Raw genomic sequence first — 24,857 nt, 5'->3', positions numbered from 1 at the left:
GTGTGTCTACATGTATGTGTGCCTGTATATGTGTGTCTGTGTGTGTCTATGTGTGTGTCTGCATGTGTATCTGTTTGTCTGCATGTGTGTGGGGGGTGGGGAGGGACGTATGTGGGGCCCCAGGGCAATTTTTGCACTGGGGCCCAGTGGTTTCTAGTACCCCTGTTTCTAGTACACCTTAGCTTGTTCTTTGAGTATGTGTGCAAATCACATATTTGCTTCGTGTGAGATACTGCATTATTGTCAAATGTTCTAAGGGCCAATAACACAATTATCTATCCTTTCTCTCGTTTTTTGCCTCCTAGTCAGATTGTAGTCTATACTATGTGCATTGGATGGAGTATGATTAGATGGGTGACTGTCAGTGTGCAGAATGTTAAACAGAGAGGACAAGTGTAATTGCGGACTACATGGTGTTTCAAGCCGCCAGAGGCAAAACAAAATAGCAAAAAAAAACAAGGATAACCCATTGAAGTTGTAGCTTTAATCCTTCTGTTCAAAATCAGCAAAAATGTCTAAAATTAAAGTGTCAATTCAGCAGCCAGAGCCATGTTTAGACGAAAGGCTTAACCCTTAATGACAACGGATGTAGAGTGCTGTCATTATGCTGTAATTATGCACTTAGTGATAAAGGATGCGCACTGAATGTCTTCTGCCAAACGTGTTATTTAAAAAGCTGCTCCGGCTGTGATGGGTGAGACGAGGCTATATCTCAATGTCTCACAAAACATCTAAGAAATATCATTCTGGAGGTCTAATTATTAACTAATATCAATAATAATAACAATAAAGTGATCTCTGGGACACAATCCATGCAATGGCAATCATTGTGGGAACCTCCGGTTTAAAGGACACAATATGGTCACAGACCATGTCAGCTTTTGGTCGCCGAACTGACCCTGAGCATCCTCACGCTCTACATTGGAACCCTGACCCTACATTGGAAGCCTGACCCTAGCTAACCATAGCTAGCCCTAACTCTAGCCAGTTTTAACCCTCTCTAATCCTAACCCTAGCTAAACCTGACCCTAGTTAACCTTGGCCATGTCTACTCTAACCCTAGCAAACCCTAACCATAACTAACCTTAACACTAATTCTAGCTATCCCTAATCCTAGCTAACCCTGACCATAACTAACCTTAACCTTGTCTAACCTTAACACTTATTCTAGGTATCCCTAATCCTAGCTAACCCTGACCATAACTAACCTTAACCCTGTCTAACCGTAACACTAATTCTAGCTATCCTTAATCCTAGCTAAATCTAACCATAACTAACCTTAACCCTGTCTAACCTTAACACTTATTCTAGCTATCCCTAATCCTAGCTAACCCTGACCATAACTAACCTTAACCTTGTCTAACCTTAACACTTATTCTAGGTATCCCTAATCCTAGCTAACCCTGACCATAACTAACCTTAACCCTGTCTAACCGTAACACTAATTCTAGCTATCCTTAATCCTAGCTAAATCTAACCATAACTAACCTTAACCCTGTCTAACCTTAACACTTATTCTAGGTATCCCTAATCCTAGCTAACCCTGACCATAACTAACCTTAACCCTGTCTAACCATAACACTAATTCTAGCTATCCCTAATCCTAGCTAACTCTAACCATAACTAACCTTAACCCTGTCTAACCTTAACACTTATTCTAGCTATCCCTAATCCTAGCTAACCCTGTCTAACCTTAACACCAATTCCAGCTTTCTCTAATCCTAGCTAACCCTGACCATAACTAACCTTAACCCTGTCTAATCTTAACACTAATTCTAGCTATCCCTAATCCTAGCTAACTCTAACCATAACTAACCTTAACCCTGTCTAACCTTAACACTTATTCTAGCTATCCCTAATCCTAGCTAACCCTGTCTAACCTTAACACCAATTCCAGCTTTCTCTAATCCTAGCTAACCCTGACCATAACTAACCTTAACCCTGTCTAATCTTAACACTAATTCTAGCTATCCCTAATCCTAGCTAACCCTGACTAACCTTAAAATAAGCTAATTGTAGCCCTTAAATTGGACAGCTAATTAGATCTCTTTAAGAGCCAATCACACTGACGACAAGCCTTAACTGACTGACTGGCTGCCAGTATTGGGCATATGAAATAAGTCAAATTGTCTTATTTTGCCAATGTTATACCAAAAAAGAACATTTTAATAGACAGGAATAGTAAGTGAATTTTTAGAGTTAATTTTCTTCACTTGCAATAAAATTATATATTACATAATAATAATAATAATAATAATAATAATATAACATATAAACAGTGAAAAATACATTTATCCCATGTTAAAATATTTTATTCATACTTCATGTTGTGTTATGTATACATACATATAGAGTGGTATCATGAAAAATCTCTCTCGCCTTTTATAACGCTTGCTAATTATGCTCCAATAAATCTGTGATGTTTTGAGTTCCTGGACCTTCTGTTAATGTAGTTGATGTACGCTCCATGACTGCCCTGGTCTGAGTGACACCAGTACTTGCCGGACCCCTAACTGTCATCTCCACTTAGTTTCAAGAGAGAATTACTGAGATACTGGCACTTGTGGGATCTCGAAACTTGTTTGCAAACCTTTCCCCGCAGGTGACACATCTGCTTGCCTGGTGACATCTGGTATAAGACATTTATTTTTGTTTTCCTTTGCTGTGTAGAATGTGAATTTTATTAAAGAAGGTAACATTTTGCCGTTATTGGACTATTTCAAAGCTAATCTTTATTTCCTGCTATGCCATAGTTGCTTTTCTAACATGTATCTTTCTTTATTAGAAAATCTGTATCAAAATATGTTCCAACGGTTGTACCTTAAGGGTACCTGTCATTCTGCTGGAAGGGACTGTCTCCCTCATTTCCTAAATGTCATAGCCGCATTAACTGGGGTGAAAAATGCTGCGGAATTATGTAAAAAAAAAAAAAAAAACACACTTACCTCCAATAATGGCCCATAATGACTTGGTATTTTTTTGGTAGTACAGTATGTACGGAACCTACAGGGGTTAATCTAATTTATAGGCTGTGACCACCATGCCAGATAGGGCAAGTAAAAAAATGGAAACTAGTGAGATTTTTAAAACAATTATTGCACAGCTAAACATTTCAATGAGACAGTTTTTCTTTCTCAATATGGAATAAAAAATATAAAGAAAATTTAAAAATGTAACCCCCCCCCCCAAAAAAAAAAAAAACAACCTTCCAGATTTATGCCCTGTGATCATTAGGAGTAACAGTACAAGAAATTACTCTGCACCCCATGCCAGCATTTTTTATTTTTTATTTTCCCTATTTGAAAATGTAGAAATTGTTTGCAAAATGTAGACTATTATATAAAAAATTCAGCCAGTTTAGATATTGTTTTTCCCAAAACCGATATTTTAGCTTTAAATGAAAATGTATACCTTTTTATTAAGTGCAGGGTATTTACTTACATATATGCATTAAACAAATCTATATTCTATGTTATCATTCATTTTCTATAATAATACCCTATGATGACAGCTCCATTTCAATATTGGAATCACTGTATCACTGCTGAAAAGCCACTTTAAAATCAGGGGGTGTTGCTAGTTCAAAACCAGACCTCATTGACCTCCCCTAATCTCCACCCTGCACCCGCCCTGCACTCCTATGTATTGATCATTTGCACTATGCCCCAATTAGATATCAAGTTTATTGGTTTATTGCAAAGGGATGTGAGTGGGAGAGGCGTAGGGGCGGACCAATAACGCAATCGAGTTACTAGCTCTTTCCAAAGAGGGATGGACCCACTAGGAAATAGGTTCAGGTCAGCCTCTTTTACTGGCAGGTTAGACTGGCGTTCAGCCTACAGAGAGCAGTCTGTTTCGGAACTCCCTGCATGGTCCTCGTGCCCTGATCATAGCACAAGTGTGTATTATAAAGGGCCGCTATGCTTGTTGGGGACAGTTCTCTAATGTCCTCAAAAACGGGACACCAGGGACCTAAGTTGTCACGGCAGGATAGGATTAAAAAATCAGGACTGTCCAGACTAAATCAAGTTGGTTGGGAGGCATGCTATTGCTCTAATCCGTGTAAAAAGAAAACCGCTTGAAAGCAGTTTGACAAAAACCAGTAACTGTACATAAACACCTTTTGCACCACACACTGTGGTAGTTATGGTGCTTGGAGACTGGAGCATACCTTTAAACTCCATTTATTACTGTTTAAAAAGTGACAGCATATTCCACAGTTCTGTACAAAGCTCGAAGAAAGCAAACAAAAAAATTCAGCAAGGCAGATTTGACTTGCATGAACACGAGTTTATGAAGCCATGCTCAAACAAACTTACAAACTAAAGGATGACGTTGATAGGACATTAGATTTGATATATGTTGGAAGTGAGAGCCCCTGTTTGGGATCAAAATCCACTTGTCCTGTTATCCAAGTGTCTCTTTTTACTAAGAGCTCAGAAATGTTGGTATGCAACACTAATGCGTCTTTAACCCCCTAAGGACACATGACGTGTGACATGTCATGATTCCCTTTTATTCCAGAAGTTTGGTCCTTAAGGGGTTAAAGGCAAACTGTCCACTGCTCACGTTAAGCGCAACCAAGCCTTTTGTTTCTTTATATTTTAGCTTACATACCTTTGCCGGTCAATGCAAATGGAATTTCTCTGTGAGATGGTAGAATGCTTGTGCATACACCCTGAAGTTATCATGGGGCGGTGAAGCCCGGAAATTGCGGCAGTGCGGCAGAGCTAAATACGCTTTATTACTTACTTCCACCGCTGTATTCACACCACTCCACTCTATTACTGGGGTGAAGGAACAGGGTTGCTTCTTTAACGGCGACAGTTCCTCTGCAAAGTACATTATATAACTTTAAAAATGTGTTTATATTAACTCTTTGCGGTCCTGTGTTGGAATATATCCTACAAAATATTTTACCTCTTGCGGTCCGATGGCGGATCCTCCCTGGAGAGTACCGCCAATCCTCCATGCTAGGTACTGCGAAGGTACGCATCGCACCCGGCACGGATCCGACATTGGATCACAATAGTTAAATATTTAGCAACGGGTTAATAAATAAATCTTGTGCTGTTCTAAATAGCTTTTTTCTAATTACATAAATGAGATCAGAATACACATAAATTCTTATTGTAAAGACCCCCCCCCCCCCCTTACTCACGCTTCCAGCCACACCCACTATGACAAAGCTGTGGTCCCTTGTTGGCTGTTTAAGATGTTGAGGGATATAGAAGGGGTGATAACGGGGAGCAACATTTTTTTTTAAATTACTTTGTATTTATAATTTTATTTCTGTTACGTTGTTCATGTATATGTCAAAGGCGTGTGATGATACGTAGTCGATATTATGTGTACAAACATCAATGCTCTTTTTTATCATCAATTAAAAGAATCTTTAAACAAATAATTACATTATAGAAGGGGGAAGCATCAGCTCATTTCGAAGCATGGGCAACAACAATTTGTGCTTAATTCCAATTTGCGACCAAGGCCAAAGGCCTCTAATTTATTCTGTAAATTGTAAATGTGCAGTTTATAGCAAATAAAGCCGGACTGCTTGTAATGAATCTGCGTACAGCAGGCAGATTGGGATGTTTGGCTATTTTGTAACTTCTGGACTACGTGCTATTAATTTATAATGATAGCACACTAACCGCACATCCTAATATAGAGGCAAACTGTGCTTCCTGCTGTGAGCCTTGTCTTTGAAATGGGTGAAGTTCTGATATATGCATCCGATTTGCATGGAGGGTGGTGGATACAATGTGTACGAGTGAAAGGCTGAGAAGTTGTAAAAAAAAAAAAATACATAAAATAAAAAAATAATGCGTCGTCTGCTTTGATCTACTTGGGGAAGATTTCGGCATCAATGTTAGATTCTATTAACATTTTCTTTGCCACGATCATTGTGACTTTTCCTCTCCAAAGATCTACCAGAATAAAATAATAAGTTCTTATTGAAAGGCCTGCTACAAACAGAAGACTTGATAAGCATATCCTAACCATCTGCCCTTATCCTGGACCCAAGCAGCCAATGACCTAATCCCCAGACCATTTGGCAAGATTTGCTATGTAAAGGCATTCTGCATTTGTATGTGTTTCTGTAAACAGCAATATTACCCACACTGTCAGCGTGCTTGACAAGTCTTTTTTTTTTTTTTTTTTTTTTTTTTTTTTTTTTTTTTTTTTTACTTCTTATCACTTTTTTTTTTTTTGAATTCTTTATTTTTGTTGTGCAGTGTATAACAAAAGGCTTGATCAGCCACAACAGCAGTCTCAAGCAAACATAACGTGGCATATGATATTACAATACAGTTTTAGTCAGGTATGAGAAACTAAGGCACATTAGTTAAACGTTTGTGCATAGAGGTGTCTGCACTTCTTTTTTTGTTTTAGGCATATGATATTTGAAAAGCAGGTTAGTGTAACAGGTAAAACTTATTAATAACAAGATAAAGCCTAGAACCTTGTAGAATAGAGAACAGTCTCGCTGGTCCGATATACGGGCTGTGATAGGTTCTACCAATTTATCACATTAATCACAGTATGGGTCTACTATGTGTAGCATGTACATGTGGAAGAGCCCAAGCCTGTTTTAAGTTATAGAGTAATGTAGAAGTATCAACACAATTTTATCAAGCTTAGGTACATAACTAAGACATTGGGGTAGGGTTAGATGTCAGGCTTATGATTCTCTATGTGGAGGCACGGTTCTCAGAGCATGTCGAGAAAAAACACATTGCTATATTTTGCCCAGGAGTCAAGACAGCATCCCTTAGACGTGTTATACTGCTATTATCTGAGCTATAAAGTAAAGCAAAGTAAATTAAAGTTAATTTCAAATCAAGTAAGGCAAGGTAAGATACAGTAAAATGCATAAATCATAAAATTAGCCTGAGTGTAGGCAACTAATAAACACATTTGTAGAGTATTAAACAGGTCTAAACATGTTATGTCCGAGGTGCTACTTAACACGATATACACATATTGAGTTGGCTGGCAATAACAATAAGGAGAGAGGCAGTACTGTCTCCCTTGAGGACATCCTATGTGCTGTATTATGTAGGCTAGTGCATTACTTGGTATATTTAGAGTGGCATGCATGCTTGAGATCATCAGTGCTGCGGTAGACAAGGGGTTAAAATTGGGCCCTCAGTGAACATCTCCGAGCGCATAGTGTCCCTATCTGGCAGCTCTAAGGTCCAGTGTCAAGTCCAGCATCAATATCAGCGGGGGTGGTGGTGCCTGGTTGGGAACGTTCTGAGAAACTTAAGTATCTGTTAAGTAGAAACCGTGTTCAGCTGCGGTAAAGAGAGTCTTTATAGCTGCAATCCCAGGGTTTACTAACAGCCGCACTTTGACACAGACTGTGTGAAGGAAATTCTCGGTGTCTCTGCATTTGGGCCTGTAGGGGCACAGTCTGTGTCTGGGTCGGTCCGTCTCAGTCAGCCGATGCCGGCTCGGAGGACGTGGCATGAGGGTTCGGGACGGTGGTAGCGTGCAGAACTTGATCGGGTTCTGGCTCCCAGGGAGGATCTCCACCTGGTTCCGTCCTCCGTACGGGCCCGCTCGATATGCCGATTGTCCTTGCTGTCCTGTAGTCGCTGGGATGTTCTCTGTTGGTTGCGGGCTTTAGGTGCCGCTGAGTAGTTAGCGGGTCGGGCGTACTGTGGAGTCCCGTGTTGGCATGCACGAGGGCTAGAGTAGGCGTCTGTCAGGGGTGTCTCAGTTACCTGTCGCCCCGGTCTGAGACTTCTCCTCTGTCTGCGGGCCCTTCTGGGGGCTTGTGGCGGGTCTCCGCTCATTTGGCGCCGGGTGGCAGGGCGAATCCACGCCGCCATTGCTTTTAGTGCCTGCCTGTAGAGCCTTCCCCTGGTGCTGAACTTGGTCCATAGACCGGTGCAAAGCCGCTCATAGAATTTCAGCGTGCAGTCGGGTGGTTTAGCAGGGAGGCTTGTAGTCGTGGGTTGTGCTCGTGGCGCCATCTTGCTTGGGCCTCCGCCGCCTCGTTTTCCTGTTAGTGTTGTCTCGCTTTGGGGGAATTCGTCCCCTACGAGGACCGGGATATCCCCCGCCGGTCCAAAGGGGGGGGTTGCAGGGCTAAGTTAATGACTTGCGTGTAAGCGGGTCCTGTGCTGGGCGATCGGCCGCCTCCCCCAGGCTGCAGGCTCCACTTCAGTTTAGGCCGCGAGGCCGGATCGGGTGCTCGTGTGGCGTATCGGTTCACGTTTGGTACCGTTCTGGTCCTGGTGTGGTCCGGTATCTTTCTTTGGGCACCATGGGTTATTAGCAAGGGAGATTTCTGTTAGGTTCTCGTTTTAATGCCCCCTGGTGCACGAGCTCTTGGGGAGCACGTCCGGCCATCTTGGCTGTCAGGCCCCGCCCCGACAAGTCTTTTTTTAAGCAAAATTCCCAAGACAGAGTGCCAGTGAGTACGCACAATTCAGCACGTTCCTGGCTATCTAGTGCACTGTGTATTTTGTGAGCATACTGAAATTCCTGTTAGCCAAATAGCCAATTCACAAAAAGCCAATATCCTCTGACTAGCCTTTTCCATTTATTATTTTTATTATTATTATTATTATTATTATGTTATTTATATAGCGCCATCAAATTCCGCAGCGCTTTACAATGGGTGGACGAACAGACATGTAGTTGTAACCAGACAAGTTGGACACACAGGGGCAGAGGGGTTGAGGGCCCTGCTCAATGAGCTTACATGCTAGAGGGAGTGGGGTAAAGTGATACAAACGGTAAGGATAGTATTAGACTAATGACAGTTGCAATAGAGGAATCAGTCGGGCGCTATTAACAGTTTAATTAATACGCTTTTATGAAGAAGTGGGTTTTTAAATTTTGTTTGAAGGAGTGGAGACTGGGTGAGCATCTAACGGAGGAGGGAAGCGAGTTCCACAGGGACGGTGCAGCCCTCAAGAAGTCTTGAAGACGAGCATCAGAGGTGGGAGTACGGACAGAAGATAGACGTCAGAAGATAGACAGAAGATAGACCAGTCAGAGGCCAGAATATTGGACTTATAGGTCCATGTCTTTAGTACAGTAGAGGAGAAGTAATCAGAACTGGTTCTGAGAGCACACAAATTAAGATCTTGAATATCTTGAATATATACATGATATCAGTGAAAAGGAATTAATAAAAAAGGGGATTTTATCTTGTCAGGCTTAGCGTACACCAGTGTTCATCTATTCTCCTAACAGGAAGGTAGACTCTCCTTTTTTATGTCAATCTTTGTTTATTGTTTTTTGTCAATAGGTAGAAAGTTATACAGTTACAGACAAGGGAGGGCTGGCAGCCTTAGGCCTGGGGGGCAAATCCAGTAAAGTGGCCCATTGCACCGACACACTGTTACAGGCATTCTGACTCAGACAGACAGACATACTGACACACACACACACACAGGCATACTGGCTAACACACAGACAAACTGGCACACATAGACAGACATACTGGCGCACACAAAGACATACTCATACACACACATACACCCAAACTTTACACTTTTAAGACCAGTATACAGGGGCTGAGTAAATGGACAGGGCTGTAATGGGGGGACAGGGGCTGTAGTGGAGGGTATAGCTGTAATTTGGGGTTTACAAAATGTAGGGGGGGATAGGGGCTGAAGTAGGTTGATGGCTACAATTGGGGAAAGGGCTATGGTGTGGGTGATATGGGTTGCAATTGAGGGAGAGGGACAGTGGGGATGTTATGGGGCTGTAGTGGGGGGCATGGGGCTGAGGAAGGGGCAGGGAGCGAGGAAGGGGGGACATGGGCTGGGCAAAAGAGGACAGGGACTGAAGAAAGGGAAAGGGGCTGAGCAAGGGGACAGAGGCTGAGCAGGGGAAGGGACTGAGGAGGGGTAAAAAAAACAACAAATAAAAACTAAAGTGTATTTCTCTCCTCCCTTAGTTACCTTAGGCCAGGGAGGGATGGGCAGCATCCAGCAGGGAGCAGCATACAACAGCATACAGCAGCAGCAAAGTCGGCCTCTCCTGATGATGTCAGGAGGAGGGGGCGTGACTTCCTCTGCTCTTCTGAGGAATGCAGGCGCCATCTTGGACCAGTCGCCGCTCTACTGAAGCTATTGAAGAACCCTTAGAAAGTCCATCTCACAAAAGGCAAGTGAAGGACTTGGGGCAACCCCCTAATACCCCTAGTCCTAGTCATTAATACCCCTAAATACCCTTACCCCAGCCTATCCCAGCACACATAGTCATTAATACCCCTACCCCAGCACACACAGTGTTAATACACATAGTGTGCTGGAGTATTAACACTGTGTCTGCTGGGGAAGGGGTATTAACACTGTGTCTGCTGGGGTAGGGGTATTAACACTGTATGTCCAGGGGTAGGGGTATTAACACTGTATGCCCGGGGGTAGGGGTATTAATACTGTAGGGGTAGGGGTATTAACACTGTATGTCCGGGGGTAGGGGTATTAATACTGTAGGGGTAGGGGTATTAATGACATGGGGTAGCACTAGGGGTAGGGGTATTAATGACTAGGGGTATTAAGGGGTAGGGGGTATTAAGGACTATAAGTGCCCCAAGTCCTTCACTTGCCTTTTGTGAGATGGACTTTCTAAGGGTTCTTCAATAGCTTCAGTAGAGCGGCGACCGGTCCAAGATGGCAGCCGCATTCCTCGCCGCTCAGCACACAATGCCATAGACGTGCGGCGTCTATGTGTTCTATGTCTATGCCACTGACTGCAGGAAGAGTGAGGTAAGTTGAAAAATCTGAGTCCTCAGCCAGAGGCAGGGGATTCAGATTTTTTATTTTTTTTTTGCTGGATGCTGGCGGCCCTGGATTTAGGGCAGCCTGGGGGGCAATTGCCTCCCTGCCCCCCTTCCCAGCCCGCCCCTGGTTACAGAGTATCAGAGGAACAAGACATTAACATTTGTTTTGCTACAGAAGTTCAACAGTGTAATATTCATCATTTGTGTCCCAAAACAGGGTGCTATTTCTTATGCGTGTTAAAGTATGACAAATAAGGGGATCATTACATAGAATCCGTATGTTTTGTTCTTAGAGGCCCACTGAGCTATGACGTTAGTGTTGTCTTGTATTCTCAGTGTAGGGCTAGGGTGGTTGGACCTCATAGTTTAGGTTGTCCCTTATGTCCCCAGGGGTGTTTCGTTCACTGCTGTTGGACGTGTTTTTATGTCACTTTGACCTGTGGGGGAAGGTAGACTCTACTAATTGGGAGGAGGGTAATTCTTCACAGTCGGAGAACTCCATCACATACCTGCTGGCCTTGAAAACCTTAGCTACAAACAGTGAAAGTTTTGTTTAAAAATTATTCTACTGCTGAGCAATTACACCGCTGAGCGTACACTGTTATCTATTAACTGTTCTATTAGCAGACAACAAGCTTATCCAATAGACCAGTTGGATTATGCTAGTCTACATTTTAGCGTTACATTAGTATATGGATACATATATATATTTGCCACATTTCTATAGGACAGATCCAAAGCTGTGTACAACAGTAACTGCATCAAATGCTTAGGTACACACATAGATACAGTAAATGCTAAATATTAAACACACTTTTGGAAAAGCAAAATCTAATGAACATTTAAAGAGGTTTTAAACCAGGGAGCAATGTAGTATCCTGTTAAATGTGATATTGTTAACACACACAGTACTTACGGCAATACTGTCTGGGGATGTTCTTGGAGTTTATTGACTTGCACACTTACAGCAAGGGTACCATAGACCAATCCACTGCCCAGACTTCACATTTACCATAACGAGGCAATACCACAGACTGGACTTGAACTCACTGGATGTGAGAAAGTGAATTTCAAATTTAAGGCCAAAGTAGCAGAGCTGAAAGCATAACTGACTTGGAGAATCGTTCCAGTTTGGCTATTTTGACTTTAAATTTGACATGCACGTTGAACTCACATTTTAGTCAATAACTCTGTAATGAGAGGGAACTATGGGATAATGCAACAACCTAAACCTGCATACTTACTGTGATGGTACCATGAACCCGTGATATGTGATAGACTTATGGCACCATGAAATTCCAGTTTAACTCTCTAAGCTAACGTTGTATCTCCAAGAGACCTGGACCCAGACTTGGATAATTAGTTATATCACTCCAGAGTACTCTAGATGGTATAGCATTTCAAACTAACTAATTACCAGGTAATAGCCTGAATAACACAGTATTAGGCATCCCCAAGAGACCATATCTGGGCATTCAAACTTAATTTTCTCACACAGACAGCTAGAAGCTCCACGCTAGCATGTTTCATCAGCACTAACACATCGCAGCATAAGGTCTTGTTGGAGAACCACACATTTACAATTCAATCAAAAGAAGTCTCACTATGAGACTTCAGCATCAACTTAACTTAGTCACCATGAGACAGGCTCAACTAGAACTCCAAAAAAACTCCAGGCAACCGAATCCTAGACATGCATGTTTACACGTATATATGTCAACAGGAACCAGAGAGAGGTGGCAAGACAGAAACTTAAAACATTTAAAGGATCTCAGGGAAACAAACAAAAACGGTGCTGTCTTCCATGGTCATACGGTGACTAAGAAAAAAAAGATCTAACTTGAAGTTGTAGGTAAGGTAAAGACTACAATAAAAAAATTGAAAAGACAGAGATGGCTTTAACCCCTTAAGGACCAATCTTCTGGAATAAAAGGGAATCATGACATGTCACACGTCGTGTGTCCTTAAGGGGCTAAGGGAACAACGGCCACACTTATCACGGATCACAAGATGCGTTTGTAACATTCCATGATATATCCAGATGTATAGGTTCAATATCACGAGTTCTTAGTTTGTAGCACCCTCTTTACAGACACTTTTCACACTTCCACTCACCCATTGTGCTAAACAAACAGAAACCGGTACCAGGTTCAATGACCCATTCTTCTTTATAGCAGAGAAATGCATCTATTTCACTAATAGAATTATTCTGTAGAATTTCAAAATTGCACATTGACCATTTTCATCATTTCTTGCTTTTCGACTGACACCCTTTCCCATTAATGTTTAGAAATAACATAGTATAAATTCAACAAATGTAATCTTCAATTTAGGCAAATAAGCACATAACTACAAAGGATTCTGTTACACATCCGATATCTAAACTTTCAGCAGTATAACGCAATCAATGCTTAAATGTAACATTCTTTTTTTAATTGTTGTAATTATTTACATCTATAATTAAGGGCTAAAAAAAATGTAAAATTTGCATTGAATTTCACAATTCCCCTGGCTTCTGTACAAAAAGCTGCGAAACTCAATAATGTGTGTGAGGTGAGGGGGGGTGAGTAAAATCAAATAATGGCAGGCAGTATAAATGATTAGAGCATGTGCTTGTAAAATCCCCCTTGCATTAATTGTTGGCTGCCCTGGGAAATTAAAGGGATTCATATTGCAGCCTTGGCTTCCATTTTAACATTACAAGTGCCAGTAGAAAGAGCAATGTAATTCATGCCACCCTGGCATTCAAAGGCTATCGGGGCTGGCTGAGGTTAATGCCCAGTCGCACACACTGTCACAGGGGCCAGTGGTTTTTTGGAAACGTGATAATATTATCAGCCCATCGAACACCACTTGAACAAGTTTCTCCGCATGTCACCAATAAAATCAATGGTGTTATACATCCCCCTTCCAGGCAGGTCTACCCCCTCCCCAAAAAAGTTGCAAGGATGGCCATTAATCACATGAGAGCAGAGAGAAGCCGGAGAGATGATGTCTGGTCGGCTGCCAGACGCAGATAGATTTATTTACTTGCCTTGTGGTCTACGACGCTGATGTACCCTTCTAGGACAGGGCTGGGGGGAGACTCCTTGGGGGTGCTCCTTATAGATGTTCCATGCTGGGTCTGCTGAACCTTCACACTGTACATATTGCTGTACATGATCACCAAGCTGGTACACATGGTGCTGAGAGCAAAGAACACTGCCAGGCCATGGCGCTGTAGAAAGGAAGACCACTGTCAGCAATACCCCACAGACTCGCCTACATACCCAGGTACTGGGAAACACAGTTCACCAACTCCCATCATCCAGTTGCATGACGCAAGTTACAAGAGCTGAAACATATGCAGGTACCCTGTTCTCTATGCCGGGGTAGGCAACCCCGGGCACTGGAGATGTTATGGATGGCTTCTTCTCACCTAATGCTTTGCCAGCATTATAGCTGTAAGAGCTTCATGGGACATGTAGTCCACAACAGCTGGAGTGCCGAATGCCTACTGGTTAATCTGGGTAAATCTTTACAGGGTAAGCTGACATGGTAGTTAGACACCCATAGTCAGGCACCTCTTCAGGGGCTTGATGCCAGTGCAAACTCAGTGCCAGCTGGAAGGTATATGCGCTGGGTATAAGGTCAGCTACCCCTGCATGTAACAGTGGTGATGTACAGTATGGTGCCAAAGTATGGCATTGCTACTAGTGCAAAGTCAGTTAGCCCTGCAGAGATTTATTATTTATGGCAAAATAAATATGATATATACATATTTTTGGCATATATTCAGTTACCCTGGCAGATGGTGAGTTATAGCACAAAGTCAGTTAACACTGCAGGGTACGAATGCCAGCTTACAGCCAGATGCCCCGGAAGGGTACAAATACCAGCTTATAGCCAGCTGCCCCTGGAGGGTACAAATGACAGCTTACAGCCAGATTCCCCTGCAGGGTATGAATGCCAACCAACAGCTAGATGCCCCGGTAGAGTATGGCAACTGATGGAAAGTCAACTACTTATGCAGAATATGACTACCAGTGCACATGCAGCCTTAACACTTGATGATACCAGTTTATGTACATATATAGATACTCCTGCTGAATAATAGCAGGATGTTAGTTCCTATTCTGATCCTCTGGCAGGGTACGGATAATAGCAAGGGGTCAGTTCACTAGCAGATACCCCTACAGGGGATAGGGTAAAATCACAGAACTATTTCTCAGTCTAATACTCTTTCAGGGTGTGAGTAATACCAGCGTTCTAGTTATCAGTCTAATATTCCTGCAGGCTGTGAGTAATACCAGGGTACTAGTAATCAGTCTAATACTTCTGCAGGGTATGTGTACTAGTTATCAGTCTAATATTCCTGCAGGGTATGGGTAATATCAGGGTACTAGTTATACACTCCTGCAGGGTATGGGTAATATCAGGGTACTAGTTATACACTCCTGCAGGGTATGGGTAATATCAAGGTACTAGTTATATACTCCTGCAGGGTATGGGTAATATCAGGGTACTAGTTATATACTCCTGCAGGGTATGGGTAATATCAAGGTACTAGTTATATACTCCTGCAGGGTATGGGTAATATCAGGGTACTAGTTATATACTCCTGCAGGGTATGGGTAATATCAGGGTACTAGTTATATACTCCTGCAGGGTATGGGTAATATCAGGGTACCAGTTATATACTCCTGCAGGGTATGGGTAATATCAGGGTACTAGTTATATACTCCTGCAGGGTATGGGTAAGTCAGGGTACTAGTTATATACTCCTGCAGGGTATGGGTAAGTCAGGGTACTAGTTATACACTCCTGCAGGGTATGGGTAATATCAGGGTACTAGTTATATACTCCTGCAGGGAATGGGTAATATCAGGGTACTAGTTATATACTCCTGCAGGGTATGGGTAATATCAGGGTACTAGTTATACACTCCTGCAGGGTATGGGTAATATCAGGGTACTAGTTATGTACTCCTGCAGGGTATGTGTAATATCAGGGTACTAGTTATATACTCCTCCAGGGTATGGGTAATATCAGGGTACTAGTTATATACTCCTGCAGGGTATGAGTAAGACAGGGTACTAGTTATATACTCCTGCAGGGTATGGGTAATATCAAGGTACTAGTTATATACTCCTGCAGGGCATGTGTAATATCAGGGTACTAGTTATATACTCCTGCAGGGTATGTAATATCAGGGTACTAGTTATATACTCCTGCAGGGTATGTAATATATCAGGGTACTAGTTGTATACTCCTCCAGGGTATGGGTAATATCAGGGTACTAGTTATATACTCCTGCAGGGTATGGGTAATATCAGGTGCTAGTTATATACTCCTGCAGGGTATGGGTAATATCAGGGTACTAGTTATATACTCCTGCAGGGTATGGGTAAATCAGGGTACTAGTTATATACTCCTGCAGGGTATGGGTAATATCAGTGTACTAGTTATATACTCCTGGAGCGTATGGGTAATATCAGGGTACTAGTTATATACTCCTGCAGGGTATGGGTAATATCAGGGTACACGTTATCAGCCCAAGTTGTGTCTATGTTGCACAGTAGCTTGTATACCATGCACTGACTGTCACAAACATGTCTAATAAACATTCAACTACTGTCAGACATCATACTACCCCTAACTAAGGATCCGTGTCTGATCAAATTGCCCTACAGGACCTCACATCAGGGGCCACTTACATCCCAGCATGATCTGTCACCATGCCACGCAGATCCCTCACACCATGCTAAGCAGACCCCTCCACACCATGCCAAGCAGACTCCCACACCATGCCAAGTAGACCCACACACCATGCCAAGCACCCCCACATAATGCCAAGCATACCCCCACACCATGTCAAGCAGACCCCACACCATGCCAAGCAGATCCCCTGCACCCTGTCCAGCAGACATCCCACAACATGCCAAGCAGACCCCCTCACCATGCCAAGCAGACCAACCACACTATGCCAAGCACCCCCACACCATGCTAAGCACCCCCACACCATGCCAAGCAGAGCCCATACACCATGCCAAGCACCCCCACACCATGCCAAGAAGAGCCCCTACACCATGCCCAGTAGATACCCCACACAATGCTAAGCACACCCCTTACAACATGCCAAATGCAAAACGCAAAATGCAAACATGCCCCCCCATGCAAACAGACCCCCCACGCCATGCCAGGCAGACCCTCTGCACCCTGCATATGCAATAATGCCAACACCATGTGTTTGGGAAAGTTTACCCCTCTGCCATTCCTTATCAGGGTGCAGTGCCCACTCGCTGCCACCTCTGTGCCCAGACAGTATCAGACAATTAGTTGCAACAATTGACTCACCAGCAGAGTCTTCATCTTGTGTATCTCCCAGCAAGGAGCCGGCTGTGCAGCTAGGTACCCGGCACTCTCCTATATGCTGCTGCCATTGTACACAGTGCAGGAGAGGGCGCAGGGAGGCAACAGCTGGGGAGGCAGGGCAGTAGCTTTGGAGGTAAGGCAGGGGACAAGGGAGGCAGGGCAGGAGCTGGGAAAGCAGGGCAAGAGATAGTGTGGCAGTGCAAGTGATGGGGAGGCAGGGCAAGTGATGGGAGGTAGAGCAGTAGCCGGGGTAGCAAAGCAAGAGATGATGTTGCAGAGATTAGAGACAGAATTAAACTGGACCCTCTGTCTGATCTACACAACTGCTCCCTTCCCAGCCGGCTTCCGCTGGGTCCTACAGCCTCCAGTTTCAGTGATGCAGAGGATTACAGCTTACTGGGAATGCAAACAGGTTACATCCCCATACTCCTAGTGCTGTGGTAATGAAGGAGTTAATACAGTTCAACTGACATGCTGTTTGTTGAATTATTATGGTCTTGAATACATTAGACTAACATAAAGCACAAGCTCCAGGCATTGTATAAAAACAGGAGGGCAGAATGGGAAGAGTTTAAAAGTAATGAGGGAGATTTATCAAGGCAAAAACATCATGTGCTATTCTAGAGCAAAATGTTAAACAAGGAGCAATCACCATGGAAACGGAATCTTTAGTACAACGCCTATAGAATGTCTCTCAACATTTAGCACAATGAACCCGAAACAGCATCTGGTTTGTTTTGATAAATTCCCACAAGTGAATTATATTTTAATTATATTCATAACAGAAAGAAAATATAGATTTATACTATAGATCAGGGCTGCCCAATAGGTAGATCCCCAGAACTACAACTCCCATGATGCTTTCAGAATGCCTTTAGAATGACAAAGTATCATGGGAGTGGTAGTTCTGTAACATTTGGGGCACCCCTGCTAAAGATAGATAAGCTCTGAAGGAGAGAGAGAGAGAGAGAGAGAGAGAGAGAGAGAGAGAGAGAGAGAGAGAGAGAGAGAGAGAGAGATTGCGCTCCATGAATAAGGCCCTTGGGGAATAAAGACGCTGATAATGGGTCAATGGAGGCTGAGCACCCTGGCCATGAATCCGATGAGTTACACAAAGTCTAAACATTTTAAACACACAGTTACAATTAATCACTATTACTCGGCATTTCTGTACCAAGGGATGTTGTGAAACGTGAAAGGATATGTAAAAAAAACAACCAACTAAATGTTAATGTATCGAAAATAAATAAACGTATCACGTCGAACGTATTGCTTTATAAACATGCAATTGTAGAACAAAGTGAAAAGATGGCGCAATCACCGTGGAAACCAAAGCAATGTTTTAGTGATTGCTCAACTTTTTGCCATTTCCCTCAGAATTGCTACTTGATCTACATGAATGAGCAGTGCAAAAAGGGTTCTTTTTAACCCCTTAAGGACCAAACTTCTGGAATAAAAGGTAATCATGACATGTCACACATGTCGTGTCCTTAAGGGGTTAAAACATTTTTTTTTGTTACTTGTGTCTTTATTTGTGCCCTATAATCCCTAGGAAGCAGTGTCAGGAGTACCTGCAAAAAATGCCATACCCCTTTTGATCTATACTGCAGATATTCACAGTCCCTACATTTCCTAATGTATAGCTTTAAAAATAAACTTTGTAAAAACAAAACCAAAAAAAACATTGGGGCAGGCAGTACTCTATGCACTGCATATCAGGCTGCAGCCAGTGATCCCCCTCTAAGCACTGCATATCAGGCTGCAGCCAGTGATCGTCCTCTAAGCACTGCATATCAGGCTGCTACCAGCGATCCTCCTCTCAGCACTGCATATCAGGCTGCTGCCAGCGATCCTCCTCTAAGCACTGCATATCAGGCTGCTGCCAGCGATCCTACTCTAAGCACTGCATATCAGGCTGCTGCCAGTGATCCCCCTCTAAGCACTGCATATCAGGCTGCAGCCAGTGATCGTCCTCTAAGCACTGCATATCAGGCTGCTACCAGCGATCCTCCTCTCAGCACTGCATATCAGGCTGCTGCCAGCGATCCTCCTCTAAGCACTGCATATCAGGCTGCTGCCAGCGATCCTACTCTAAGCACTGCATATCAGGCTGCTGCCAGTGATCCCCCTCTAAGCACTGCATATCAGGCTGCTGCCAGTGATCCTCCTCTAAGCACTGCGTATCAGGCTGCTGCCAGTGATCCTCCTCTAAGCACTGCATATCAGGCTGCCAGTGATCCTCCTCTAAGCGCTGCATATCAGGCTGCTGCCAGTGATCCTCCTCTAAGCACTGCATATCAGGCTGCTACCAGCGATCCTCCTCTCAGCACTGCATATCAGGCTGCTGCCAGCGATCCTCCTCTAAGCACTGCATATCAGGCTGCTGCCAGCGATCCTCCTCTAAGCACTGCATATCAGGCTGCTGCCAGTGATCCCCCTCTAAGCACTGCATATCAGTCTGCTGCCAGTGACACTCCTCTAAGCACTGCATATCAGGCTGCTTTCAGTGATCCTCCTCTAAGCACTGCATATCAGGCTGCTGTCAGTGATACTCTAAGCACTGCATATAAGGCTGCTGCCAGTGATCCTCCTCTAAGCACTGCATATCAGGCTGCTCCCAGTGATCCTCCTCTAAGCACTGCATATCAGGCTGCTGCCAGTGATCCCCCTCTAAGCACTGCATATCAGGCTGCTGCCAGTGATCCTCCTCTAAGCACTGCATATCAGGCTGCTGCCAGCGATCCTCCTCTAAGCACTGCATATCTGGCTGCTGCCAGTGATCCTCCTCTAAACACTGCATATCAGGCTGCTGCCAGCGATCCTCCTCTAAGCACTGCATATCTGGCTGCTGCCAGCGATCCTCCTCTAAGCACTGCATATCAGGCTGCTGCCAGTGATCCTCCTCTAAGCACTACATATCAGTCTGCTGCCAGTGACACTCCTCTAAGCACTGCATATCAGGCTGCTGTCAGTGATCCTCCTCTAAGCACTGCATATCATAGAAACATAGAAACATAGAATGTGACGGCAGATAAGAACCATTCGGCCCATCTAGTCTGCCCAGTTTTCTAAATACTTTCATTAGTCCCTGGCCTTATCTTATAGTTAGGATAGCCTTATGCCTATCCCACGCATGCTTAAACTCCTTTACTGTGTTAACCTCTACCACTTCAGCTGGAAGGCTATTCCATGCATCCACTACCCTCTCAGTAAAGTAATACTTCCTGATATTATTTTTAAACCTTTGTCCCTCTAATTTAAGACTATGTCCTCTTGTTGTGGTAGTTTTTCTTCTTTTAAATATAGTCTCCTCCTTTACTGTGTTGATTCCCTTTATGTATTTAAATGTTTCTATCATATCCCCCCTGTCTCGTCTTTCCTCCATGCTATACATGTTAAGATCCTTTAACCTTTCCTGGTAAGTTTTATCCTGCAATCCATGAACCAGTTTAGTAGCCCTTCTTTGAACTCTCTCTAAGGTATCAATATCCTTCTGAAGATAGGGTCTCCAGTACTGTGTACAGTACTCCAAGTGAGGTCTCACCAGTGTTCTGTACAATGGCATGAGCACTTCCCTCTTTCTACTGCTAATACCTCTCCCTATACAACCAAGCATTCTGCTAGCATTTCCTGCTGCTCTATTACATTGTCTGCCTACCTTTAAGTCATCAGAAATAATCACCCCTAAATCCCTTTCCTCAGATGTTGAGGTTAGGACTCTATCAAATATTCTGTACTCTGCCCTTGGGTTTTTACGTCCAAGATGCATTATCTTGCACTTATCCACATTAAATGTCAGTTGCCACAACTCTGACAATTTTTCTAGTTTACCTAAATCATTTTCCATTTGGCTTATCCCTCCTGGAACATCAACCCTGTTACATATCTTAGTATCATCCGCAAAAAGACACACCTTACCATCAAGACCTTCTGCAATATCACTAATAAAAATATTAAAGAGAATGGGTCCAAGTACAGATCCCTGAGGTACCCCACTGGTGACAAGCCCAAGCTTCGAATATACTCCATTGACTACAACCCTCTGTTGCCTGTCACTCAGCCACTGCCTTACCCATTCAACAATATTGGAATCCAAACTCAAAGATTGTAGTTTGTTGATAAGCCTTCTATGTGCAACAGTGTCAAAAGCCTTACTGAAATCGAGGTAAGCAATGTCTACTGCACCACCCTGATCTATAATTTTAGTTACCCAATCAAAAAAATCAATAAGATTAGTTTGGCATGATCTCCCTGAAGTAAACCCATGTTGCCTCTGATCTTGAAATCCATGTGTTTTTAGATGTTCAACAATCCTATCCTTTAACATGGTTTCCCTCACTTTCCCCACTACTGAAGTTAGGCTTACTGGCCTATAGTTGCCCGACTCCTCCCTATTACCTTTCTTGTGAATGGGCACAACATTCGCTAACTTCCAATCTTCTGGGACTACTCCTGTTATCAATGATTGGTTAAATAAATCTGTTAATGGTTTTGCTAGTACACCACTAAGCTCTTTTAATAGCTTTGGGTGTATTCCATCAGGTCCCATTGACTTATTTGTCTTTACTTTTGACAGTTGAAATAGAACCTCTTCCTCTGTAAACTCACGTGTAATAAATGACTCATTTATCCTTTTTCTTAACTGAGGTCCCTTTCCTTCATTTTCATCTGTAAATACCGAACAAAAATATTCATTGAGGCAGTCAGCTAGACCTTTATCCTCATCTACATACCTTCCTTCTTTTGTTTTTAATCTAACTAATCCTTGTTTTACTTTTCTTTTCTCATTTATGTATCTAAAAAAGGTTTTGTCCCCCTTTTTTACTGACTGTGCTATTTTCTCTTCTGTGTGTGATTTGGAAGCTCTTATAACTTGCTTAGCCTCTTTCTGCCTAATCTTATAGGTCATTCTGTCTTCCTCACTCTGGGTTTTTTTATAATTACTAAATGCTAACTTTTTGTTTTTTACTATTTTGGCTACATCTGTGGAGTACCACAGTGGTTTCTTGAATTGTTTGCTTTTACTGACAAGCCTATATCAGGCTGCTGCCAGTGATACTCTAAGCACTGCAGATCAGGCTGCTGCCAGTAATCCTGCTCTAACACTGCATATCAGGCTGCAGCCAGTGATCGTCCTCTAAGCACTGCATATCAGGCTGCTGCCAGTGATCCTCCTCTAAGCACTGCATATCAGGCTGCTACCAGCGATCCTCCTCTCAGCACTGCATATCAGGCTGCTGCCAGCGATCCTCCTCTAAGCACTGCATATCAGGCTGCTGCCAGCGATCCTCCTCTAAGCACTGCATATCAGGCTGCTGCCAGTGATCCTCCTCTAAGCACTGCATATCAGTCTGCTGCCAGTGACACTCCTCTAAGCACTGCATATCAGGCTGCTGTCAGTGATCCTCCTCTAAGCACTGCATATCAGGCTGCTGTCAGTGATACTCTAAGCACTGCATATCAGGCTGCTGCCAGTGATCCTCCTCTAAGCACTGCATATCTGGCTGCTGCCAGTGATACTCCTCTAAGCACTGCATATCAGGCTGCTGCCAGCGATCCTCCTCTAAGCACTGCATATCAGGCTGCTGCCAGCGATCCTCCTCTAAGCACTGCATATCAGGCTGCTGCCAGTGATCCTCCTCTAAGCACTGCATATCAGGCTGCTCCCAGTGATCCTCCTCTAAGCACTGCATATCTGGCTGCTGCCAGTGATACTCCTCTAAGCACTGCATATCAGGCTGCTGCCAGCGATCCTCCTCTAAGCACTGCATATCAGGCTGCTGCCAGCGATCCTCCTCTAAGCACTGCATATCAGGCTGCTGCCAGTGATCCTCCTCTAAGCACTGCATATCAGTCTGCTGCCAGTGACACTCCTCTAAGCACTGCATATCAGGCTGCTGTCAGTGATCCTCCTCTAAGCACTGCATATCAGGCTGCTGCCAGTGATACACTAAGCACTGCATATCAGGCTGCTGCCAGTAATCCTACTCTAAGCACTGCATATCAGGCTGCAGCCAGTGATCCTCCTCTAAGCACTGCATATTAGGCTGCTGCCAGAGATCCTCCTCTAAGCACTGCATATCAGGCTGCTGCCAGTGATCCTCCTCTAAGCACTGCATATCAGGCTGCTGCCAGTGACCCCCCTCTAAGCACTGCGTATCAGGCTGCTGCCAGTGATCCTCCTCTAAGCACTGTATATCAGGCTGCAGCCAGCGATCCTCCTCTAAGCACTGCATATCAGGCTGCTGCCAGTGATCCTCCTCTAAGCACTGCATATCAGGCTGCTGCCAGTGATCCTCCTCTAAGCGCTGCATATCAGGCTGCTGCCAGTGATCCTCCTCTAAGCACTGCATATCAGGCTGCTGCCAGTGATCCTCCTCTAAGCACTGCATAGCAGGCTACTGCCAGTGATCCTCCTCTAAGCATTGCATATCAGGCTGATGCCAGTGATCCTCCTCTAAGCACTGCATATCAGGCTGCTGCCAGTGATCCCCTCTAAGCACTGCATATCAGGCTGCTGCCAGTGATACTCTAAGCACTGCATATCAGGCTGCCAGTGATCCTCCTCTAAGCACTGCATATCAGGCTGCTGCCAGCGATCTTACTCTAAGCACTGCATATCAGGCTGAAGCCAGTGATCCTCCTCTAAGCACTGCATATTAGGCTGCTGCCAGAGATCCTCCTCTAAGCACTGCATATCAGGCTGCTGCCAGTGATCCACCTCTAAGCACTGCATATCAGTCTGCTGCCAGTGATCCTCCTCTAAGCACTGCATATCAGTCTGCTGCCAGTGATCCTCCTCTAAGCACTGCATATCAGGCTGCTGCCAGTGATCCTCCTCTAAGCACTGCATATCAGTCTGCTGCCAGTGATCCTCCTCTAAGCACTGCATATCAGGCTGCTGCCAGTGATCCTCCTCTAAGCACTGCATATCAGGCTGCTGCCAGCGATCCCCCTCTAAGTACTGCATATGAGACTGCTGCCAGTGATTCTCCTCTAAGCACTGCATATGAGACTGCTGCCAGAGATCCTCCTCTAAGCACTGCATATCAGGCTGCTGCCAGAGATCCTCCTCTAAGCACTGCATATCAGGCTGCTGCCAGTGATCCTCCTCTGAGCACTGCATATCAGGCTGCTGCCAGTGATCCCCCTCTAAGCACTGCATATGAGGCTGCTGCCAGTGATGCTACTCTCAGCACTGCATATCAGGCTGCTGCCAGTGATCCTCATCTAAGCACTGCATATCAGGCTGCTGCCAGTGATCCTCCTCTAAGCACTGCATATCAGGTTGCTGCCAGTGATCCTCCTCTAAGCACTGCATATCAGTCTGCTGCAAGCGATCCTCCTGTAAGCACTGCATATCAAGCTGCTGCCAGTGCACTGCCTCTAAGCACTGCATATCAGGCTGCTGCCAGTAATCCTGCTCTAAGCACTGTATATCAGGTTGCAGCCAGTGATCATCCTTTTAAGCACTGCATATTAGGCTGCTGCCAGAGATCCTCCTCTAAGCACTGCATATCAGGCTGCTGCGAGTGATCCACCTCTAAGCACTGCATATCAGTCTGCTGCCAGAGATCCTCCTCTAAGCACTGCATATCAGGCTGCTGCCAGTGATCGTCCTATAAGCACTGCATATTAGGCTGCTGCCACAGATCCTCCTCTAAGCACTACATATAAGGCTGCTGCCAGTGATCCTCCTCTAAGCACTGCATATCAGTCTGCTGCCAGTGATCCTCCTCTAAGCACTGCA

At 44.1% G+C, this 24,857-nt stretch overlaps 1 protein-coding gene across 1 annotated transcript in view; it reads right to left on the bottom strand.

The window, feature by feature from the left end:
* ST6GALNAC5 (ST6 N-acetylgalactosaminide alpha-2,6-sialyltransferase 5) overlaps positions 1-17,439 on the bottom strand; it is a 99,291-nt gene extending 81,852 nt beyond the window's left edge. The window contains exons 1-2 of the mRNA XM_063427943.1: positions 17,090-17,439; positions 13,788-13,970 (exon numbers count right to left, since the gene is read on the bottom strand). Of these exons, the coding sequence (XP_063284013.1) occupies positions 13,788-13,970; positions 17,090-17,104 (198 nt within the window). The 5' untranslated portion in view covers positions 17,105-17,439. The remainder of the gene's footprint in view (positions 1-13,787; positions 13,971-17,089) is intronic.
* Between the last annotated feature and the right edge of the window lie 7,418 nt (positions 17,440-24,857).

Source organism: Pelobates fuscus, chromosome 7, assembly GCF_036172605.1.
Source record: "Pelobates fuscus isolate aPelFus1 chromosome 7, aPelFus1.pri, whole genome shotgun sequence".
NCBI lineage: Eukaryota > Metazoa > Chordata > Amphibia > Anura > Pelobatidae > Pelobates > Pelobates fuscus.
The sequence above is the reverse complement of the archived record's forward strand: the minus strand, read 5'-3'. Positions and strand labels throughout refer to the sequence as shown.